Source organism: Panulirus ornatus, chromosome 55 (assembly GCF_036320965.1).
Source record: "Panulirus ornatus isolate Po-2019 chromosome 55, ASM3632096v1, whole genome shotgun sequence".
NCBI lineage: Eukaryota > Metazoa > Arthropoda > Malacostraca > Decapoda > Palinuridae > Panulirus > Panulirus ornatus.
This window is the reverse complement of record NC_092278.1, coordinates 37,144,640-37,164,358: the sequence shown is the minus strand read 5'-3', so window position 1 is coordinate 37,164,358 and position 19,719 is coordinate 37,144,640. Positions and strand designations below refer to the sequence as shown.

The 19,719-nt window shown below is 42.9% G+C and overlaps 2 protein-coding genes across 3 annotated transcripts in view; both read left to right on the top strand.

Annotated features, from left to right (window-relative positions):
- The first annotated feature begins 1,216 nt into the window (after positions 1-1,216).
- On the top strand, positions 1,217-15,458 carry LOC139765696 (galactosylceramide sulfotransferase-like). 2 transcript variants are annotated; one of them, XM_071693465.1, is made up of 7 exons: positions 1,217-1,297; positions 2,337-2,505; positions 6,888-6,980; positions 10,244-10,393; positions 10,936-11,104; positions 11,866-11,955; positions 12,642-15,458. In XM_071693465.1, the coding sequence occupies exons 2-7, from the start codon at positions 2,486-2,488 to the stop codon at positions 13,365-13,367; spliced, it is 1,248 nt and encodes a 415-aa protein (XP_071549566.1). In that variant the 5' UTR covers positions 1,217-1,297; positions 2,337-2,485; the 3' UTR covers positions 13,368-15,458. The 2 variants fall into 2 exon arrangements, with proteins under 2 accessions (XP_071549566.1, XP_071549565.1); XM_071693464.1 differs by lacking the exon at positions 2,337-2,505 and having other exon boundaries at positions 1,228-1,297.
- A 1,641-nt stretch (positions 15,459-17,099) lies between these two features.
- Positions 17,100-19,719, top strand: part of LOC139765695 (protein OPI10 homolog) — a 28,366-nt gene continuing 25,746 nt past the window's right edge. Inside the window, exon 1 of the mRNA XM_071693462.1 lies at positions 17,100-17,353. Coding sequence (XP_071549563.1) covers positions 17,315-17,353 — 39 coding nt within the window. The 5' untranslated portion in view covers positions 17,100-17,314. The remainder of the gene's footprint in view (positions 17,354-19,719) is intronic.

Here is a 19,719-nt window from a genome sequence, read left to right as displayed (position 1 = left end):
GAAGTCGTCAGAATAAAAAAGATTGTTACCTTAAAAGAGTGACGGCACTGAGCTCCACTCACATTAAGCAGCTCATCGCTTAGCAACTTGGGAGTATGGCTGACAACAGGACCAGATGAAGGGAGAGATACTGTCACACTGCGTGTCCAGATCGTCAATCAGTTTTGGTCGCTATGAACGAAAACATTAGTCCTCCTGTCCAAAATGAAAGGCTTGAGAGTAATCAGGAATAGCTAGAGCACCCCATCCAAGGGCTTTGTTCGCTTGAAATCACAATGTCAACCAGAAAATACGACGAAAGGGAGGCATACCGCACTGCAAGCAGTTTGACTAGCTCTCAATCACCCAAGTTATTGCTCATAACTTCAACGATTCATGCACCGCATATATATATATATATATATATATATATATATATATATATATATATATATATATATATATATATATATATATATATCCCCGGGGATAGGGGAGAAAGAACACTTCTTACGTATTCCCTGCGTGTCGTAGAAGGCGATTAAAAGTGGAGGGAGCAGGTGGCTGGAAATCCTCCCCTCTCTTTTTTTTTTTCTAATTTTCCAAAAGAAGGAACAGAGAAGGGGGCCAGGTGGGGATATTCCCTCAAAGGCCCAGTCCTCTATTCTTAACGCTACCTCGCTAACGCGGGAAATTGCGAATAGTATGAAAAAATTCTCTCTCTCTCTCTCTTTATATATATATATATATATATATATATATATATATATATATATATATATATATATATATATATATATATGTTTATTATTTTATTTATTATACTTTGTCACTGTCTCCCGCGTCAGCGAGGTAGCGCAAGGAAACACAAAAGAATGGCCCAACCCACCCACATACACATGTATATAAATACACGTCCACACACGCACATATACATACCTATACATGTCAGCGTACACACACACACACACACACACACACACACACATATATATATATATATATATATATATATATATATATATATATATATATATATATATATATATAGGGCATGTCTCTTCCTGACTTCTTTGGACCGCATGGTTATTTGTGGTAGCCAAATCATACGTGCCGATGTTCCTACGAAATTGAGGCACGTAAACCTTGGAGGTGGCCATTCCTCTGTGGCCGTTACTTAGCGAGCGGCTGACAGACAGCCTTTCGTAATTACAGCCGAGGTTCAGTAGTGGTTCAGGCGTTGGGGAGTTGGGATGTGTGTGCGCGGCGTGTCCACGTTGTATCCAGTCGTGCAGTGCGCCCTTAACAGTCGCCCCAGGTAAACATTGTGTCCCCAAGGGGTAACCAAGGGGTTAGGGGGACAGTTTGATTTGAGCCCCTCATTCCTTCGTGGTATTCCCATCCACCATCTGATAGATAGATAGATACAGATTAGACTCTGTGATTGGATTAATTGCTGTGGATCACATTTACATTCACAGAATGGGAACGGTGACTATGATAGTCGTTTGAGTCATTTATACTATCAATTGTGTCCTTATGATTAGTATGATACAACCCCAGAGACCTTTTTATGGGTCTCCTGCGGCTTTGAGGTTGCACTCCATGCAGGAGCAGGAAAATGATGGCCTCTTAAAGAGAAAAGGTCCTCGGCAAGCGTTCCTTGTGGAAATTTCGGTGATTTGCCGCTCGTGTTGTGTACCTGCATTCAGGCGGTACTTATTAACACGTACCCATAGGTAACTGAATTACTTTAGCAACTCCAAATTATTGTTTTTTTACGCATCCCACTTTTGACTGACTCTCATTCCCCGGCATGTATTAGGAGGCATCAAACCCCGTATCAGTCATTCAGTGACAAGTCCGAAGCATGTAGGCATAACGTGGAGGGAATGGGTAGTAGTCACTTGTTTACCAAATGGTGTCCTAGCTACATCTTTTCCTTGTATATCAACTGACTTATATTTCTTGTATCTCCCCCTGATGATGTGATCACTACACGAAAGTGCACTTGGGAATTTATCGTTTTTCATTTCCCTGTGGATTACAAGGAATATATATATATATATATATATATATATATATATATATATATATATATATATATATATATATATATATATAATTTCTAAGCACACATTTCACTTGTCCTCCATTTTCCTGTACGCACTGCCTTAATTTTCATCTATGGAATGATGAAGATAAGGAATGATATAAAGTCCCTTCCAAAGTTCTATACCATTATCAAGCCCCTGCGTGATCATCCAAACATTTCCTCGTAATCACACTCTCCTTCCTCCAGATGACCACATAGGTACACCAAGTAAGGATTCCTTTACCTCTTCTCTTCCATTCAGGTCATTGATATCACCCTCAGCACGCGCCATCCATCCTCCCAGCACTGCAAGTCCTTCTTCGTCACCCAGGTCTTCCGCACTGGTGTGGGTAATGGTGGCAGTGTGAAAGCTTGCCAGCGACGAGCCTAGGAGAATATCGGTCCACTGCCATGACCTGTGATCTTATTGTGTACAGTTTGTAAAGCACTTTAAATTGTTGGTGTTTTAGATTATACAGTATATATATATATATATATATATATATATATATATATATATATATATATATATATATATATATATACTCATATGTATACATATTTATACACACAGACATATACATATGTATGTACATAGTCGTACTTGCTTGCCTTCATCCATTTTCGGCGCTACCTCGCCCCACAGGAAACAGCATCGCTAACCCCTGCTTCAGCGAGGTGGCGCCAGAAAAGCAGACAAAAAAGGCCACATTCGTTCACACTCAGTCTTTAGTCATGTGTAATGCACCGAAACCACAGCTCCCTATCCGTATCCAGGCCACACAGACCTTTCCATGGTTTACCCCAGACCTTTCACATGCCCTGGTTCAGTCCACTAACAGCATGTCGACCCCGGTATACCACATCGTTCCAGTTCACTCTATTTCTTGCGCGCCTCTCACCCTCCTGTATGTTCAGGCCTAGATCGCTCAAAATCTTTTTCACTCCATATTGTTGGATCACAACAATTAATGACTGGAACATTCAAGAGATTTCACTTCTATATTCAAGACCAGGATGTATATGATGCATTCAATTTCAGTAAAACTGACGAAAGTAAGACAAAATGTGTGCAAAGAACTAATACACTGCCCACCATCTACGCTCCTCCGTAGCCGGAAGACTTCCCCACACACGGTTATATAAACAAAATATTTAAGGATAAAACTAGATGTTTTTATGATGTGAAGTATTAGATTTAAGTCTCATAGTGAGAAAGGTGTTCCTGGTTTGCCAAGGGAGGAAGCGCACCAGCTTTGTCTTGGCAGACACAACAAGTCACAAGAGTCCAAAAACCTCCCCAAGCCTAACCCTTGGGGCTGGACGATGAGTGGGGTCACCTAGCTTAGGCTAGGGTGTGTATGAGTGCAAGATACGTAGGAGTAAACACATGGTACATATACACAAGGTTATCAGACGGGGCAACACGTGTGTAACACTCTCCGTTACACTTAAATGGGCCAAGCGCGCTCTCTTGACAACGGGAATAACGGTAATCTTCTAACAGACGTGCGTTGTCTGCCGTTCACCGCAAACACAGTTCGCTGGAGTTCACCGCAGATGCCTTGCGCGCACCTTTTATGAACAAAAGTAGTAGTTTGACTGGTGAATCACTTCCGAAAACATACGAAAACTTGCAGCTGGAAAGTGTTAGTTTAATGCTTGTGAATATACGGTCGAAACAATTCATGTCCGTCGTGATGCGCGACGGTGACTCCGAACCATAACAAAGTAGAGCGAATAACGGAACCTGAAGACTCCCAGACTCTCTCTCTCTCTCTCTCTCTCTCTCTCTCTCTCTCTCTCTCTCTCTCTCTCTCTCTCTCTCTCTCTCTCTCTCTCTCTCGTATACTATATAGTAAGTCACTGGAGAAAAAAAAGAATCCATTTACTATTCCCGTTCTGTACTGATGATATCAAAGCAAATCAGAAAATGCTAGCAGATCCTTGGAGTTTATCTCTATGGAGAGAGTTTATATAATAAACTCACACTGGGAATACACGGGTATATATTTATTACCTTATTTGCTAGGGCGGGGTCAACTGGGCTCCACATCTAGCCGTCTTGTGTGCGGGCTTTGATAAGCTTCACGAGCACTGCACACTTAAAAGAATTTTCCTGTTTTTATGAGAGCATTTGACAGCCCAACAACACTTTGTCATTTAAGTTTGCCCATGATGATGATGAGAACAGATTTGGCAGTATTTTCGAGGTATGTTTTTTTTTTTCACCCTAACCTGTAAGGCATGGGGGGGGGGGGGGGGTTAGTGCTGAATGCAGGGACCCTAATGTGGGACGAAAGCGGAATTTCGTTATATTGTGGTTAGCGCTGGTGACCTTGTATCACACGCACGGACGTACCTGGGAGGGTTCGAACCCTGGGTGACGCTTCCTTCCCTCGAGGCCGGTTGAGAAATGGAGACAGGCAGGAGTGTGTGTATGTATACACATAGGAGTATACACATGATACATGAATACAAGGTTAAGAGACGGGGTAGCACGAGTGTAAAACTCTACCCGTAACACATGATAATCACACACACACACACACACACACACACACACACACACACACACACACACTCCCCTCAGCAAAATCATTTTCAGTAATCACCAGATAATGTAAATGAGGGAAGGCACTGATATTACCAACTCGTTCATCGGTTACCGTGATAAATTTTGAAGAAAATCATTATTCTTCAGCGTAAATGCCAACTGCAAAGGCGCTATCTTTTAAATCGCCTCGTAAGACTGGATTTAAGACAACACGGTTCTTCCGGTGGAGATATATTGTGTGATTTTCTCATGTGGCTTATTCTAACTCCCTAATGCTTCCTAGACACTTTATGGAAAAGGTATGATGGACGAGGAAATGGCAAGTTCACACTAAATATGCTCCTGGCTCTCTGAAAATTACGTTAAAATCACTGTGGTTTGGGCGAGCGGTCGCTCACTCTGCCACGAACAAAGAAATGAACAAAAATATGAAAAATGGGTGAAGATAATGGTAGCGTTTGACTATAAATAACAATCTGCTGCCTGGAGCTTACAGAAATATTTATAAATAGAATTCGCGCAGAGAATGGTAGTCAGCCATCTGTTTGAGAGCTTTATGTAAACTTCGACTGGTAATTTCTTAAGGCGTTGCTAAAGCAAGCCATAATTTTTCTCGTCATAAGTGCACGAGGTCCGTCTGTGTCTGTGACACAGCACTTGAAGGCATGCATTGATTTTGGGGATGGGATTGTTGTGCTGGTAATTTATATTTTTTTCATTGCATTTGACACTGCCTTTGAATGTGTTTATTACTGCAATCTTCACCAAAACGCTTCTCTTTCTCCAATTTTTTCCATTCGAACTTACATCCCAACTAACTTGTCCCTCAACCCTGCTGAACCTAATATTACCTTGCTCTTATTCACATTTACTCTCAACTTTCTCCTTTCACACACGTTTCCAAACTGTCACCAACTTCTGCAGTTTCTCACTCGAATCAACCATCAGTGCTGCTGTATCATCGTCGAACAGCAGCTGACTCGCTTCCCGGGCCCTCTCATCCGCAACAGACTGCATACTCGCCTCTCTCTCCACAACTCCTGCATGTACCTCCCTAACCACCTCATCCATAAACAAATTAAACAATCAGGGGAACATCACACACTCCTGTCGCAGACCGACCTTCTATGGGAACCAATCACTTTCTTTCCACTCATACACATGTCTTACATCCTTGATAAAAACTCTGCTTCTAGCAGCTTATCTCCCATATGCCTTTTAGACCTTCCACAAAGCATCTCTATCAGCCCTATCATATACCTTCTCCAGATCCATGAATGCCACATACAAATCCATCTGTTTTTCTTGAAGTATTTCTCACACATTCTTCAAAGCAAACACCTGATCCACACATCCTCTACCACTTCTGGAACCACACTGCTTTTCTCTAAGCTGATGGTCTGTACATGCCTTCACCCTCTCAGTTAATACCTTCCCATACAATTTTCCAGGAAAACTCAACAGACTTATGCCTCTGTAGTTTTAACACTCACCTTTGTCCCCTTTGCCTTTGCAGGATGCATTCCGTCAATTCTCGGGCACTTCACCATGATCCATACATACATTAGATAGCTTTGCCCGCCACTCAACAACACACTATGTAGATATTACACTTGTACAACAGGTGTGGTCATACGCCACACATATGTGCTACATGCAAAGATTTTACGTGAATTCCGAACGATTCTTGTGGTTCGTGGTGTATACATTCTCAATACCAACAACGCCCAGGAAAACACAGTAATGATTCCTTCCAGAAACTTAAGTTGTCTTATTGGAACGTAAGGTCCTGAGTGCAGAACTGATTATCTTCCCTTCAAATTACTGTGTGTGTGTGTGTGTGTGTGTGTGTGGATATGAATATGTTCACGTATATTTTGAAGTTGCTTGTGTGTCTCTGGGTAGACATCATGTAATGGCTGTGTCTCTCAGACTTCAGACTAAAATGAGATAGAATATCGAGGGAAGACCCCCCCAGAAGATTCAGGTCAAAGGTTACGCCACGTATTTATGACACCTTAATGAATAGCCAGATGATGTGAAGGGATCGATTAACTCCAAGGGCGTGACTGGGGCGTATGTGACCATGTCTCTCTCTCTCTCTCTCTCTCTCTCTCTCTCTCTCTCTCTCTCTCTCTCTCTCTCTCTCTCTCTCTCTCTCTCTCTCTCTCTCTCTCTCTCTCTTCTATCATCACTCTCAAAAGCATGAGACGACCAGTGACACTTGTTGATTTCCACTTCCCCTTCTTTTCCCAGGAGGGCGTTGCAGAAGGCCAGGACGTGGGGCCTGGCGGCCGTGTTGGTGACGCTCATGTTCGTCACGTTGCCCAGCCGCTCCCCTTACCCCAGGTAACCACTCCGTCTTCCGCCCATATCATTCCTCCCCACAAGACCACAATTCTGGTAGCCACAAGGAAACCCTCCACCCCCCTTCTCTGTGGAGGAGTCCTGGCGTTACCCACGACCTTTTCTCTTCAAGGTTCCAGCGGACCAAAGCACCGGTGCTTCCAGTAGTAAGGATGGGGGAAGGAGTTCTTTGGAAGGTGAAGTTCCGTGGCGAGATTGTAATTCCCAGAGATACAGTAATTATAGCATCTTTCCACCCCCTCACCCCCCCAAGCTTGGAAGAAAATATCTTGCGCACATTTAGTAATGGGTTGGAAAAACAAGGTCTACTGTCGGAGTTAGGTATTCGATACATGCCTCAGGCATAAACTGAAGATTCCATTCTTTGGTGCATAGTTGTGAGACACATCCTTATCCAGCAAGCAAGCGAGTGCCCTGGTAAGTAGGACACCCCACAATACCAGCTACTACTCGTCCAGCAAGCAAGCGAGTGCCCTGGTAAGTAGGACACCCCACAATACCAGCCACTACTCGTCCAGCAAGCAAGCGAGTACCCTGGTAAGTAGGACACCCCACAATACCAGCTACTACTCGTCCAGCAAGCAAGCGAGTGCCCTGGTAAGTAGGACACCCCACAATACCAGCTACTACTCGTCCAGCAAGCAAGCGAGTGCCCTGGTAAGTAGGACACCCCACAATACCAGCCACTACTCGTCCAGCAAGCAAGCGAGTGCCCTGGTAAGTAGGACACCCCACAATACCAGCCACTACTCGTCTATTAAGCAGAGAGTGCCTTGGTAAGTAGGACACCCCACAATACCAGCTGAATTTAGTCAGTAGTAACCATCTTTTGTGGTCTGACCCCACGAGAGCCACCACGCAGGTACCTTTGCTCTACCCACCTACCACCAGCCACTTACCTCCACCCACTTACCATCAGCCACTTACCTCTACCCACCTACTGTCACCCGTGTACCACTTATCACCCATCTAGGCGCACGATGTTCATGTGTAAAGTTATATTTTCAGCAGGAAACAAATTGGAATCTAAAATCCCTCTTCGCATCACCATTAAAGAATTTCTCTTTCCACACCGTACAGGTAGGTAATTACAGACGGGTAATTATACTGATGGGACCCACCAGTCTAACGGGGCCCGGGGTCGAACTCGGGACAGGACAGCAGGTTCACAGCCAGCCCAGCTGTTTATCCTCCCCTATGGGTCTTGTCGATGAGCAGGCAGCTAACTAGATCAGCCAACGCCATTGGCCACCGCTGCTCTGGGCTAGGCTAAGCTTCGCCATCCTGTCCTTTCATAGCTTGTTTATCCACAGGGGATCAGAGAATTGCCTCGCATCACAGCGGCCACATTATTATACTGGCTATCGATGACGTGTGATAACTCTCTATTTGCGCTGCGTACAATTATCTTAAAATCGTAATTATCTCCGAAGTCTTTATTTTCGCTCCCTGCCAGGTTTAGCGTTCTCAACCCCATTTGAAATGGAGCTAAGGGCCCGTATTACAATGACTGCATGACGGATCCCATATATATATATAACTTGACATTCAGCAGTGATGGAGAGTAGCCATTTATTATAGCAAAATTGGCTGAGAACAAAGTTGATATGAGCACGTTCCATTTGCTGTGTCCACCCCGCACGCCAGTTGGACTTAATGTCAGTCGCAACGGGTAACGGGTCGTAGGAGAGACACATACACTGGCGCCCCACACTCGACACAAAGGATCGATCTTCCATCCTCCTCCCTCTTAACTCCATCTAGCATTGGGGGTGATCTAAAGCCACCAGTTTATATAGATCGATATGGAAAGTTGGGATATCATCAATGTGGGGTATTTCCTGGCCCCCAAAACAAGTGCATTCCTTGATACCTGCTGCGAATTACGGGCTGTACAGGGTGGTCCATCATGGCGGGAAACCAGCAGGAGGAGCAACGGAAGTTGTTTTGTTTTAGGTTCCTGTTAGCCTAACAGGAAGTTCTGTGGTTGGCTGTGTTCACGGATAAGCTTCCAGGGGGGCTGTGTGGTCGGTAACTAATGGCTGGGTTAAGGTACTAGGAAGGTGTGTATGGTCGATACTCAACGACTGGATTAAGCTACCAGGAAGGTGTGGTCGATAATTAATGACTGAATTAAGGTACCAGAAAGGGTATGTGGTCGATACTCAACGACTGGGTCGACTAAACAACCAGTAAGGTCAGTTTCTGCCTTACGCTGTATAAAAAGGGTTCTCTGGCATGCACAGAAGTTTATTTCCCCCCCCCCCCCCCGCGCAATGTTCACCACCATAATCTGTAAACTTCCCATGAAATTATGCGGTCGATATGGTTGAGTTGCCCTAGCTATATGTGGTCGATATGACACGGTTCGATTATTTGAAATGTCTGTGGTTATACTTCCCGTATGGTTAACATACTATGAGAATATGCTGTTATATGGTCTACATCAGGGCTTCGCTATTTTCTCTCATATATTTTTGGTATATGAAGCTCCTCCCATCCTGTATTGCCACTCTTGAAAAGCAGGAACAGGAAAAGACAAACGAACATCTCTTCCAAAAGTCTCAGGCCAGGAGCCTGAAGAGTGCGTGGTTGTACACAAGGATGAAGAGAAGGGAAAGATGTTCGCTAATGAGGCCACTGTTCATTTGTTTCCGACGCCTCCTTGCTAAGGTGGGAGAGGAAATGATGTAGAAAATGAACGTAATATATTGATGTAGATTACTGTATTATCATGACTTTTGCGACTAGTTATATATATATATATATATATATATATATATATATATATATATATATATATATATATATATATATATATATATATATATCAGTGTAATGCTGTGAACATAAACTTCGACAGAGCAAAACAATGGCCTCCCCGTACAGGATTCGAATCGATACAAATCTTGTGGTGTTTAGGCTATGGAACCTACAATACAGAGACAATCGTTCGCTTATGTATAATCGGATACGCTTGGGCGTAGATACCTGTGGGATGAGGTTTCACACTGGGAATTTCCCGTCAGCCTCACACACATCACTAGCTGCTTCTTGCAGAACACACAGACGATGAACGTGCATGGTAGCGAGAAATGGCTCTCTTTGTCTTGGCCTATTTGTTGATATACACGATCACTAGGCAAGGAGAACAGCACATGATTTGAAAAGCTGAAGGAGTTGGTAAAACAAGTCATCACTTCCTCTTGGATAAAAATGTCTTATTGTAACTTGTCTCCTGCCAGCATCCGAGTCTTCGATGGGGTCACTGAGGTTGCCACAGACCCCTCGTCAGTGTCGGGGATTCAGAGACGCCGCTGTTCTCCACACCACAACCTCATGTTCCTCAAGACGCACAAGGCTGCATCGTCTACCACACAGCGCATCTTCCTCAGGTAAGGACGGAATGCGTAAGGTAATGAGGGTCTGGCGAGAGAGGAGATATAACCTCGATGAATGTATATAGTTCAGCTGGCAGGCTGATAATGAATTCGTCTATAGATTGCTCCTAGTTATTCTGTTAAGCATGAGCACCTATAGGAAGGGACGGAAAGGGGTATTTGCCACCCACCCTCAAGTTAAAATGTGCATGTGGCATATTAATGAATGTAGTTACTCGAATGGAATGAAACTAGATAGTCTTTTGTCATTCTTAAAACTGTAACTATTTCCTTAAAAACAAAAGCATTCTAAGCTGCTACGGTCTCCATCAAACATTTACCTACCGTCGAGTGATGGTGTAGTGAGTATATCTATAGTTCCTTTAAGTTCTTAGTAAGATTTGGAGTAGATATTCGTAACCTGTGTTGTATGGTATGTCAGGGGAAATAACCCATGTATGAAGGAGAACATTATACGCTACTGCAGGTTTGAGTGGCAGGGATGTATTTGAGGTGACCCTTTCGTCATGATGAGCGGAGAATGTGGTTTTCCACAGGTACGCCAAGTCTCACGGCCTGACGCTGTTGCTGCCGGGCAAGGGGAACTACTTGGGATCGCCCTTGCCCTTCAGGGCGGCCATGGTCCCCACTTCCCTCCGTTATCCTGATGGGACCTACAACATGATGCTTGTCCACACCCGCCTCGGCGTCGACGACCTCACCAAGGTACCAGCATCAACACTTGTACATGAACGACACGGAATCTGGTTACTAAAAGCTGAAGGTGTTGTATAGATGCCGCAATTCCTTTTAACTTTTAAGCGCCTATTACATTGATCTCAAGGGGCCTCATTTGCTGTATGTATGGAGCGTTGTTCACTTGTTTCAGTTGCCTCAGTGCCCACCTCTGGTTTAGCAAGAACAGAATCAAAAGCCTTTGTCCTTATTATCTCTCTCGCTATGGCCTCTTTCTCTAACCATCCATTTCTCTTCCGCCTCGATAATGCTTTCTTGTCTCTGCTCTACGGTTGTTTCGGCCGCTGCTCACGTGAGCTGTGTTTGTGTGTCACAGCCTGGATTCCAAGGCATGCGTCTAGCTGTTGTTTCCCATGGCTTTGTGTGAAGATCAGCTACATGAGGATTGATCATTATTACACCTTTTCTCGTACAGTGAAACTGTGGGATTCTCTTCCTGCAACCTTTCCTCTGTTATGAGTCGGGTCTGTGAAAATCTTGGGGGCTCATATTAATCCCTCCATTTTTCCCTCTCATTATCCTACCTTTGATCTGAGATGGCCTTAGATGGGGCATGCTTTTACCCATTACTTACAGTGATTAGGTTAGGGCGTCTTTCTGTTAGTCGTGTCGCCGACAATTGCTCTCTTCCTTCATCTCAAACCTTTTGTATATGACATAATGACGTGATCTTCGGCCTCGTATCCCCCAGGATGGTAAATGCCTCTGGCATCCGTTGCTTACTGTTGCAGGTGATGAAGAAGGACGCCGTCTGGGTGACCATCGTGCGAGAGCCGCTCGCCCTCTGGCAGTCCCTCTGGTCATACTACAGAATGGAGAAGGTGATGTATACAGTTGAAGGATTTAGGGGGGCTTTGTTGCGCTGGGGAAGAACAAGGAGGAATTCCTGATAATGGTGACAGGTGGAGATACCATGATGTTTTAATACAGTGTCTCGTCATGGCATGGTGGTATATAATGAGGGATCACTGTCTGATGGAGTTCATAAGAAGCTTAGGATTGCCTTACGACCGAGTCGAAGAGGAATAGATCTTCAACCAGAAGGGACGATTGGCGACAGCTTAATTTGCTATGTTGTGTGAGATCTACAAGGCTGTCGCTAACATTAAGATGACGGTGGGTTGTCATGCTATGCTAGGGTAGTGTAGGAGGGTGTGGTTACAGTTGACGGAGGTGTCACGGTTATGTCAGGGTAGGGTGGTGTGCAGAAGGGCCACTGTGGGTGGTGGTTTCATGCATCATAACGTCATCACACAATTTAATGTTAACAGTAGGCATGAGGTTTCTAGACCTAGGCTGTAGCGGAGCAGCGTTGAGGTACAGCCACTACCAGAGATGCTAGATAGCTTTGCCATTACGAGAAATTCAGTTCCGTATGAGTGGAGGAAAAAAAGATTAAGATAGACAGCATTTTTCTTCGCTTTCAGTTTTTGTTTTGATTCATTAATCAGTAGTATTCTGCATTGCATTTTCCCTCCTGCATAATCACGGACCTTTCTACCGGTAGTTCTACAAGATGACTTTGGAGCAGTTTGCCGAAATGCCGTACACAGACGTGGTCAGGTGGCGCAGAGCGAAGCGGTTCGGGATTCATCAAATGTTCTTCGACATGGGTTATGGCAGCTTTGAGGACTCCCATCCCCGAGAGATAGCCCAGGCGTTAAAGAGGTTAGACAAGGTCTTCGATCTCGTCATGATTACCGAGAGATACGATGAATCTCTCGTTCTCCTGAAGGAGCTCATGTGCTGGACGACGGACGATGTTGCCTATCTCTCGATCAACCAGGGTAAGGAAGGTCTCAAAGAAAATATCTCTCGAGAGACGAGCGAGAAACTCCGCCAGCTAAGCCAACCCGATATCGAACTCTACAACTTCTTTTACAACATTTTCGACCGTAAGGTTTCGGAATTTGGAAGAGCGAAGATGGAACGTGAGGTGCAGGACCTGAGGGAGGCCAATGAAAGGCTGAGGAGAGTGTGTACGGTGGAGAAGACGAGTCCCAACAGAGCCCAAAAGAACATGAACTGGCTGCCGGTGGTGAGGCAAGTGGCGGTGAGGAAGGACGACCAGACTTGCGTCGACTTGGTGAGGACTGAGATGAGCTTCCTGGACGAATTGAGGGAGAGACAGAAAGCCTGGGTGAAAGGTAAATGGCAGCGGAACATATCCGATGTGATAGTGGCCAAGGATACACAGACAGACACATACAATAAAACAAAAGGAGTTCAGTAATGATTAAAAAAAGATACCAATTTAAAAAAGTTTAGAAATGATACCCTATTTTCTAAGCAAAATATGAAATACAGATCAAAATTGAGTAGTGAGATAGTAGTAAAATATATGAAGCGATTCCTTGTTCTTGTGTGTGTTTGGAACACTGCTAGACTGTTGTGCCTTTTCGCTTCAAAATAGTGTCTCGTTATTTTCCTAACCTCCCCCCCCCCCTTTTTTTTTGGCATTATTTTTGAAGCCTCGCTTCATTTGTCCTCTCCTGTGCCAGGTTGCTATCTGTTGTCTTCTTTTATATTTCACTCAAATCTACAACACTAAGCATCGAACTCTCTGATACTACGCTTCGAAGAGACCTGACTGGGTAATTTATAGATAAGAGAACTGTGGGTGGCTTCGGGATGATGACGCGAAAGTTAGGACTGACCAATCCTGAGACCTGTATGTCCCTCTGATATCGGTTTTAACCGCGAAAGTTGTACGAGGGAGGACTAGCGGAAACTGGCTGTCTAAGGTGTAAGTCACTTCACTGCTCTAACTTTCAGGTCAGTTTAAATCAGTCTTTTGCTCGGGAATCTGAAAATCAATCGTGACAAAAATATCTCCCGTTATAATCCCACCTCCATATGCCCGACACCTAGCTATTCCTACAACGGTATTAGAACCACACTACCACAGCTACCTCGTATCCAACCACTCAAAACAGAAATAAAGAAAATAACCTTGTATGTCAGCAAGGCCAGCACCCACAGTTCCCCTCCCCCTCAACAAACAATATAAACAAGATATATTCACACTGCAATGACTCAACAAGAACCAAACAGCCACTGACCTTAACTGAATTAAATTCTACTCCACTCGTCTGAAAGTATACTCTTAGGTAGGAATTATACTTTATGTCTACCTTTCTGGACACCCATTTGAAAGTATAATCTTAGGTAGGAATTATGTACCTTTGTGTCTGCCCTTCAGAACACCCATCGCTCCAAAAGCAAGACTCCCTCACGACCAAGATGCAACTTCCACACTGAATATCTGTCCGGTTGTCCTGCACGCGACCCACATAAGAGAAATACACAAAACATATACACTGAGTTGTGATCCTGCCCGGCGTATATGTACTCCCCCAACAGCCCCTTTTATCTTTATGAAGCTCCTGCAGCATTTAGGAAGCCGGCCACATCCACCAGTCGAGTCCACAGACTATAAGTGATTTGTGTACGTCTGAATACGGGGCACTGACTTAGTAAGTATATAAAAGCTGCTTCAAATCCCATCTTGACAACAGTCGTAGCCCACAAGGGAATCCTGTTTTGACGCTGGTGTTTGTAAGACGAGTTCACACCTCCATTGGCTCATGAGAAGCGCCTTGGTGCTTTTGTGTAGCCAAGAGTTGCTTCCACAGGCCTTCCCAGTGGGAGAGACAATTTGCATTCCAGATGGCTCGAATGAGCTTGATGTCTTGTGCTACCTTGGGTGTATCGCCAGAGGATACCAAGGTGCACTTTACCTGAAAAGATCGTCTGCAACCACGACCTAACCTTGTCTCTCCTGCCGCAGCAGAATATGACAACACCTTGCCCTTCCCACAAGCAGGGCTGTAGGGTCTTGAAAACGCCTCTTTTCTGCAGTTTAAAACCAGAGAACGCCTCCCATCACCCGTAGCACATCTCCGGATCTGGATGATTCCCTCTTCCTGCAGAAGCGCCAAGAGATCTCTGCAATGCCTCCTCTCTCCCGTGCCTGCGCCAACAGTAGGTGCTTTTTTAGTAGCTTTAGGCTCTTGTTCCTATTAACATCACGTTCACCTGTTTTTCTTTATACCTCAATTCTGAGATTACTAAAGCAATTACAGAACTACACCCTTGATAACCCTAAAAGCTATATATATATATATATATATATGTCAATCTGAGCCTTCGAGGAGGATGAGCTGCTTGACTCCTGTTTCCCATTTTAGAAACTTAAATAGGAGCGGGTTGTAACGGTAACAAGGCAAGAACCTCTTCGCTGATGTTGGGATCTGAAACTTTGTGATCTGTTTGCACGTAATGTGGTGGACCGTCTGCGCCAAGCATGTTGTGTATTGTAAAGCACTAATAAACAGTTATATGAAATTCTGAAGTGCGATTTCACCTTCACCTTCATATATATATATATATATATATATATATATATATATATATATATATATATATATGTTTCCTTGCGCTACCTCGCAAACGCGGGAGACAGCGACAAAGTATAATAATAAATATAATTTTTTTTTTTTTTTTTTTTTTTTTTTTTTTTTTTTTTATACTTTGTCGCTGTCTCCCGCGTTTGCGAGGTAGCGCAAGGAAACAGACGAAAGAAATGGCCCAACCCCCCCCCCCCCCATACACATGTACATACACACGTCCACACACGCAAATATACATACCTACACAGCTTTCCATGGTTTACCCCAGACGCTTCACATGCCTTGCTTCAATCCACTGACAGCACGTCAACCCCTGTATACCACATGACTCCAATTCACTCTATTTCTTGCCCTCCTTTCACCCTCCTGCATGTTCAGGCCCCGATCACACAAAATCTTTTTCACTCCATCTTTCCACCTCCAATTTGGTCTCCCTCTTCTCCTCGTTCCCTCCACCTCCGACACATATATCCTCTTGGTCAATCTCTCCTCACTCATTCTCTCCATGTGCCCAAACCATTTCAAAACACCCTCTTCTGCTCTCTCAACCACGCTCTTTTTATTTCCACACATCTCTCTTACCCTTACGTTACTTACTCGATCAAACCACCTCACACCACACATTGTCCTCAAACATCTCATTTCCAGCACATCCATCCTCCTGCGCACATCTCTATCCATAGCCCACGCCTCGCAACCATACAACATTGTTGGAACCACTATTCCCTCAAACATACCCATTTTTGCTTTCCGAGATAATGTTCTCGACTTCCACACATTTTTCAAGGCTCCCAAAATTTTCGCCCCCTCCCCCACCCTATGATCCACTTCCGCTTCCATGGTTCCATCCGCTGCCAGATCCACTCCCAGATATCTAAAACACTTCACTTCCTCCAGTTTTTCTCCATTCAAACTCACCTCCCAATTGACTTGACCCTCACCCCTACTGTACCTAATAACCTTGCTCTTATTCACATTTACTCTCAACTTTCTTCTTCCACACACTTTACCAAACTCAGTCACCAAAGATACAAAGATACCCAAAATTTTGAGGTGCGGAAAATTCGCGAGAGGAATAGCTGCATGGGAAATGTAGATACGTGGATTTTTTTTTCTAAGGTGAGGTTTAAATTTGTGGACAATTATGTATGAAAAACATGGATTACTTTAAAGCTGTGAAATGCGTGGTTGAAGTCCGTGCACGTATTTATCTTTTTTTTTTTTTTTACCATTTGCTGAAAATTCTTAGTGACACTTCATCTGATATGCATAGAATTGGATATATTTTGTTATAAGAAAAAAGTTATACATATCACAGCCCTCCAGTGTTGAGGTATTCCACTCCCGTGGATAAAAGTAGAAACATTTATTAGGAATGAACCCAATGTCAACATAGAACATTCGAGAGTACAGTAAACCGGGTATCTTCTAAATGCAAACTTTTACAAAAAATATACTGATAGATTTTCAATTTCTATCAATTATTGATTATTGTTTGCAAGAAATATTATGAGTTTTTGAAAACAAATTATTCCAAAATATCAACAAATCACATTCATTGATGCAGAAAGCTCTAGGCATCTCTGTCAAAACTTAAGTTGATTGGCTAAGTTAGTTTCGACTCTAGGAAAAAGTTGAAGTGTTGTCGTGTCTTGATGTGTCATCGACGTAAAATGAGACACTAGTTGTTCCTACAGGGAGTCTAATTCCATTATAGGACAGTGGCAAGATACAACGAAAGTAGTGGCGTAGTAGAGTGGTCGCCGTCATGGCCAACCTCTTTGGACTAATCGTCTCTGGGCGGCTGGTAATTACCCTTTCCAGTGGGACAGTTTATTACACTAGTGAGATATATGGAATGGTTGATACACATATTTAAGGGCATATCATGGAGAGATTCCAGAGTTTCCATTTTGAAACAAACTGGAGTACCATTGACTGTTGCCTGTGATAGTGGCGAATATAGTGAGACTCCCGAAGTGATTGTTTTTTCAACATTCTGCAGTAATGAATAAGGCGATAGTTAGTAGGGCCATGAAGATTAGGGGAAATGTGGGTTTTATGATAAAGTCGGTGAAAATTCTAGAAATCAACAGATACCTGCAAGAAATATCCTCACTTCAAGTAGGAGCCTAGGTCTATCCTAATTATAACTGGTTTGGTTGAAATGCATCAATAAAGTTGTTGTCAATTATGTCACAACGCATGTTGAAAACTGTGCCATGGGATGAATGTGTGAAACTGAATTCACACGGCAAACAAAGTAGATTTAGATATGAAACCATGTCCATTTTGTAGAATAATCATTAAGATAAGGAATCTATTAGTTGCCAGAAGAATTAACTGAGGTTCTATTAGGTTCTCTTGATTTCTAGACATGTTTCACATATCTTTCTGATAATTAATCTCAGGCTTTTGTTAAGGTAGGTGAAACATTTGTAGAAATCATCAAAACCTTTGAAATCTGACCTTTCCTGTAAGTATTGTTTAAGTTCTGGGAAACTGTTAGTGCATTCAATTTTTTTTCTCAAAGCAAAGATTTCTGTGCTTTTTTTTGCTTTTGCTTTTTAGATAGTAATGATTATTATTTTGAAAATGCTTGTTTTTTTATTTTATCCTTGGTAAAAGAAAATTGTAGTTTTCTTATTTTACCAAATGAAACTGACCTAACCTAACAAATATAACCTTGCTAGCCTTACCTAACCTAACCTAATCACCATAACCAACTCACTTTATGTGGCGTTAGGTTGAACATGCAATGACATTGATTGAACGAACATATCACCAATGTCACTGATAAACTCCCATATATGAATTGGTTAGAATTTGGAAAGTATACATTTTATCTAAAAAAAGTATGACCAGTCAGTTTAGCATGAAAAACTGCATTTGGGGAAGTAAGCATAATATTTCTGTTTATACGATAGCACTTGCTCCTCTGGCAGATTCCCTTAGCAGCCAGTATTTATCATAATTTTTATTACCGTGGAAATAGACATACCTCGACTTCACTGTCATGCCACCTGCACAAATTGTAAACAGATGACACTCCAAGCAACTGGTGAAAATTCCATTGAACCTTGTCAGAAATGGTCTTTCTTTACAATCCATACCATTTCAGCTCATCAACACTGTTATCATCTTACTATAAATACCAGCTGTTACGGAAAGCAAAGTTAAGATTTCATAGATTTCATTGAATTCTGCAAGTTTATTACTGGGTACTTTAATGCTAATTAACCCCAAATTTTCCCTGATCATATCTTTTCCCTCTGTCACCTATTTATTGTTATAAGATAGATATCAACAATTTTGTTGTATGAGATTGATTATCAGTAAAAAGGAATGGTGATTGGGAACACCTGGTTTAAAGAGGGACATACACAAGTATACATATGTGAGCAGGAGAAATGGTCAGGGGGAATTATTGTATTACACATTAGTTAATAGGCATGTAAAAGAGATACTTTTGCATGTAAATGTGCTGAGAGGGATGGATGGTGGGATATCTAATCACAAATTTGTTGAGGTGAGGTGAAGATTTTTAAAGGTTTTCGGAAAAGAGGAAACAATGTCGGTGAGAGGAGAGTGGTGAGAGTAAGTGAGCTTGGAAAAGAGACTGGTGTGAAGAAATGTTTGGAGAGATTTAGCTTAGAATGACAAATGGTAAGAGTAAATGAGGCAAGGGGAGTGAGTGAGGAATAGGTGGTATTTAGGGAAGCAGAGTTGGTATGTGTGAAAGTATAGTGTTTTGGAATGAAGTAAAGATGCTAGTGAAAGAGAAAAGAGAGGCTTTTGGGTAGTACCTGCAGGGAAGGAGTGCAGATGATTTGGGGATGTACAAAAGGAAGTGGCATGTCAAGAGGAAGGTGCAGGGGTTTAAAAAAAGGGCAAAGTGAGAGCTGGGGTGAGAGTATTGGTAAACTTTGGAGGAAATAAGGTGTTGTGGAAGGAGGTTAATAATGTACAAAAAACAAGAGAACAAATGGGAACATCGGCGAAGGGGATAAAAGGGTTACAGTTATTGATGAAGGGGGAAGGAGATAAGAGTAGTATTTTGAAGGACTGTCGAATGTGTTTGATGATAGAGTGGTGATGTAAGGTGTTTTGGTTGGGATGATATGCAAAGAGAGTCATTTAGTTAAGAGAGAAGAGGTAGTGAAAGCCATATGT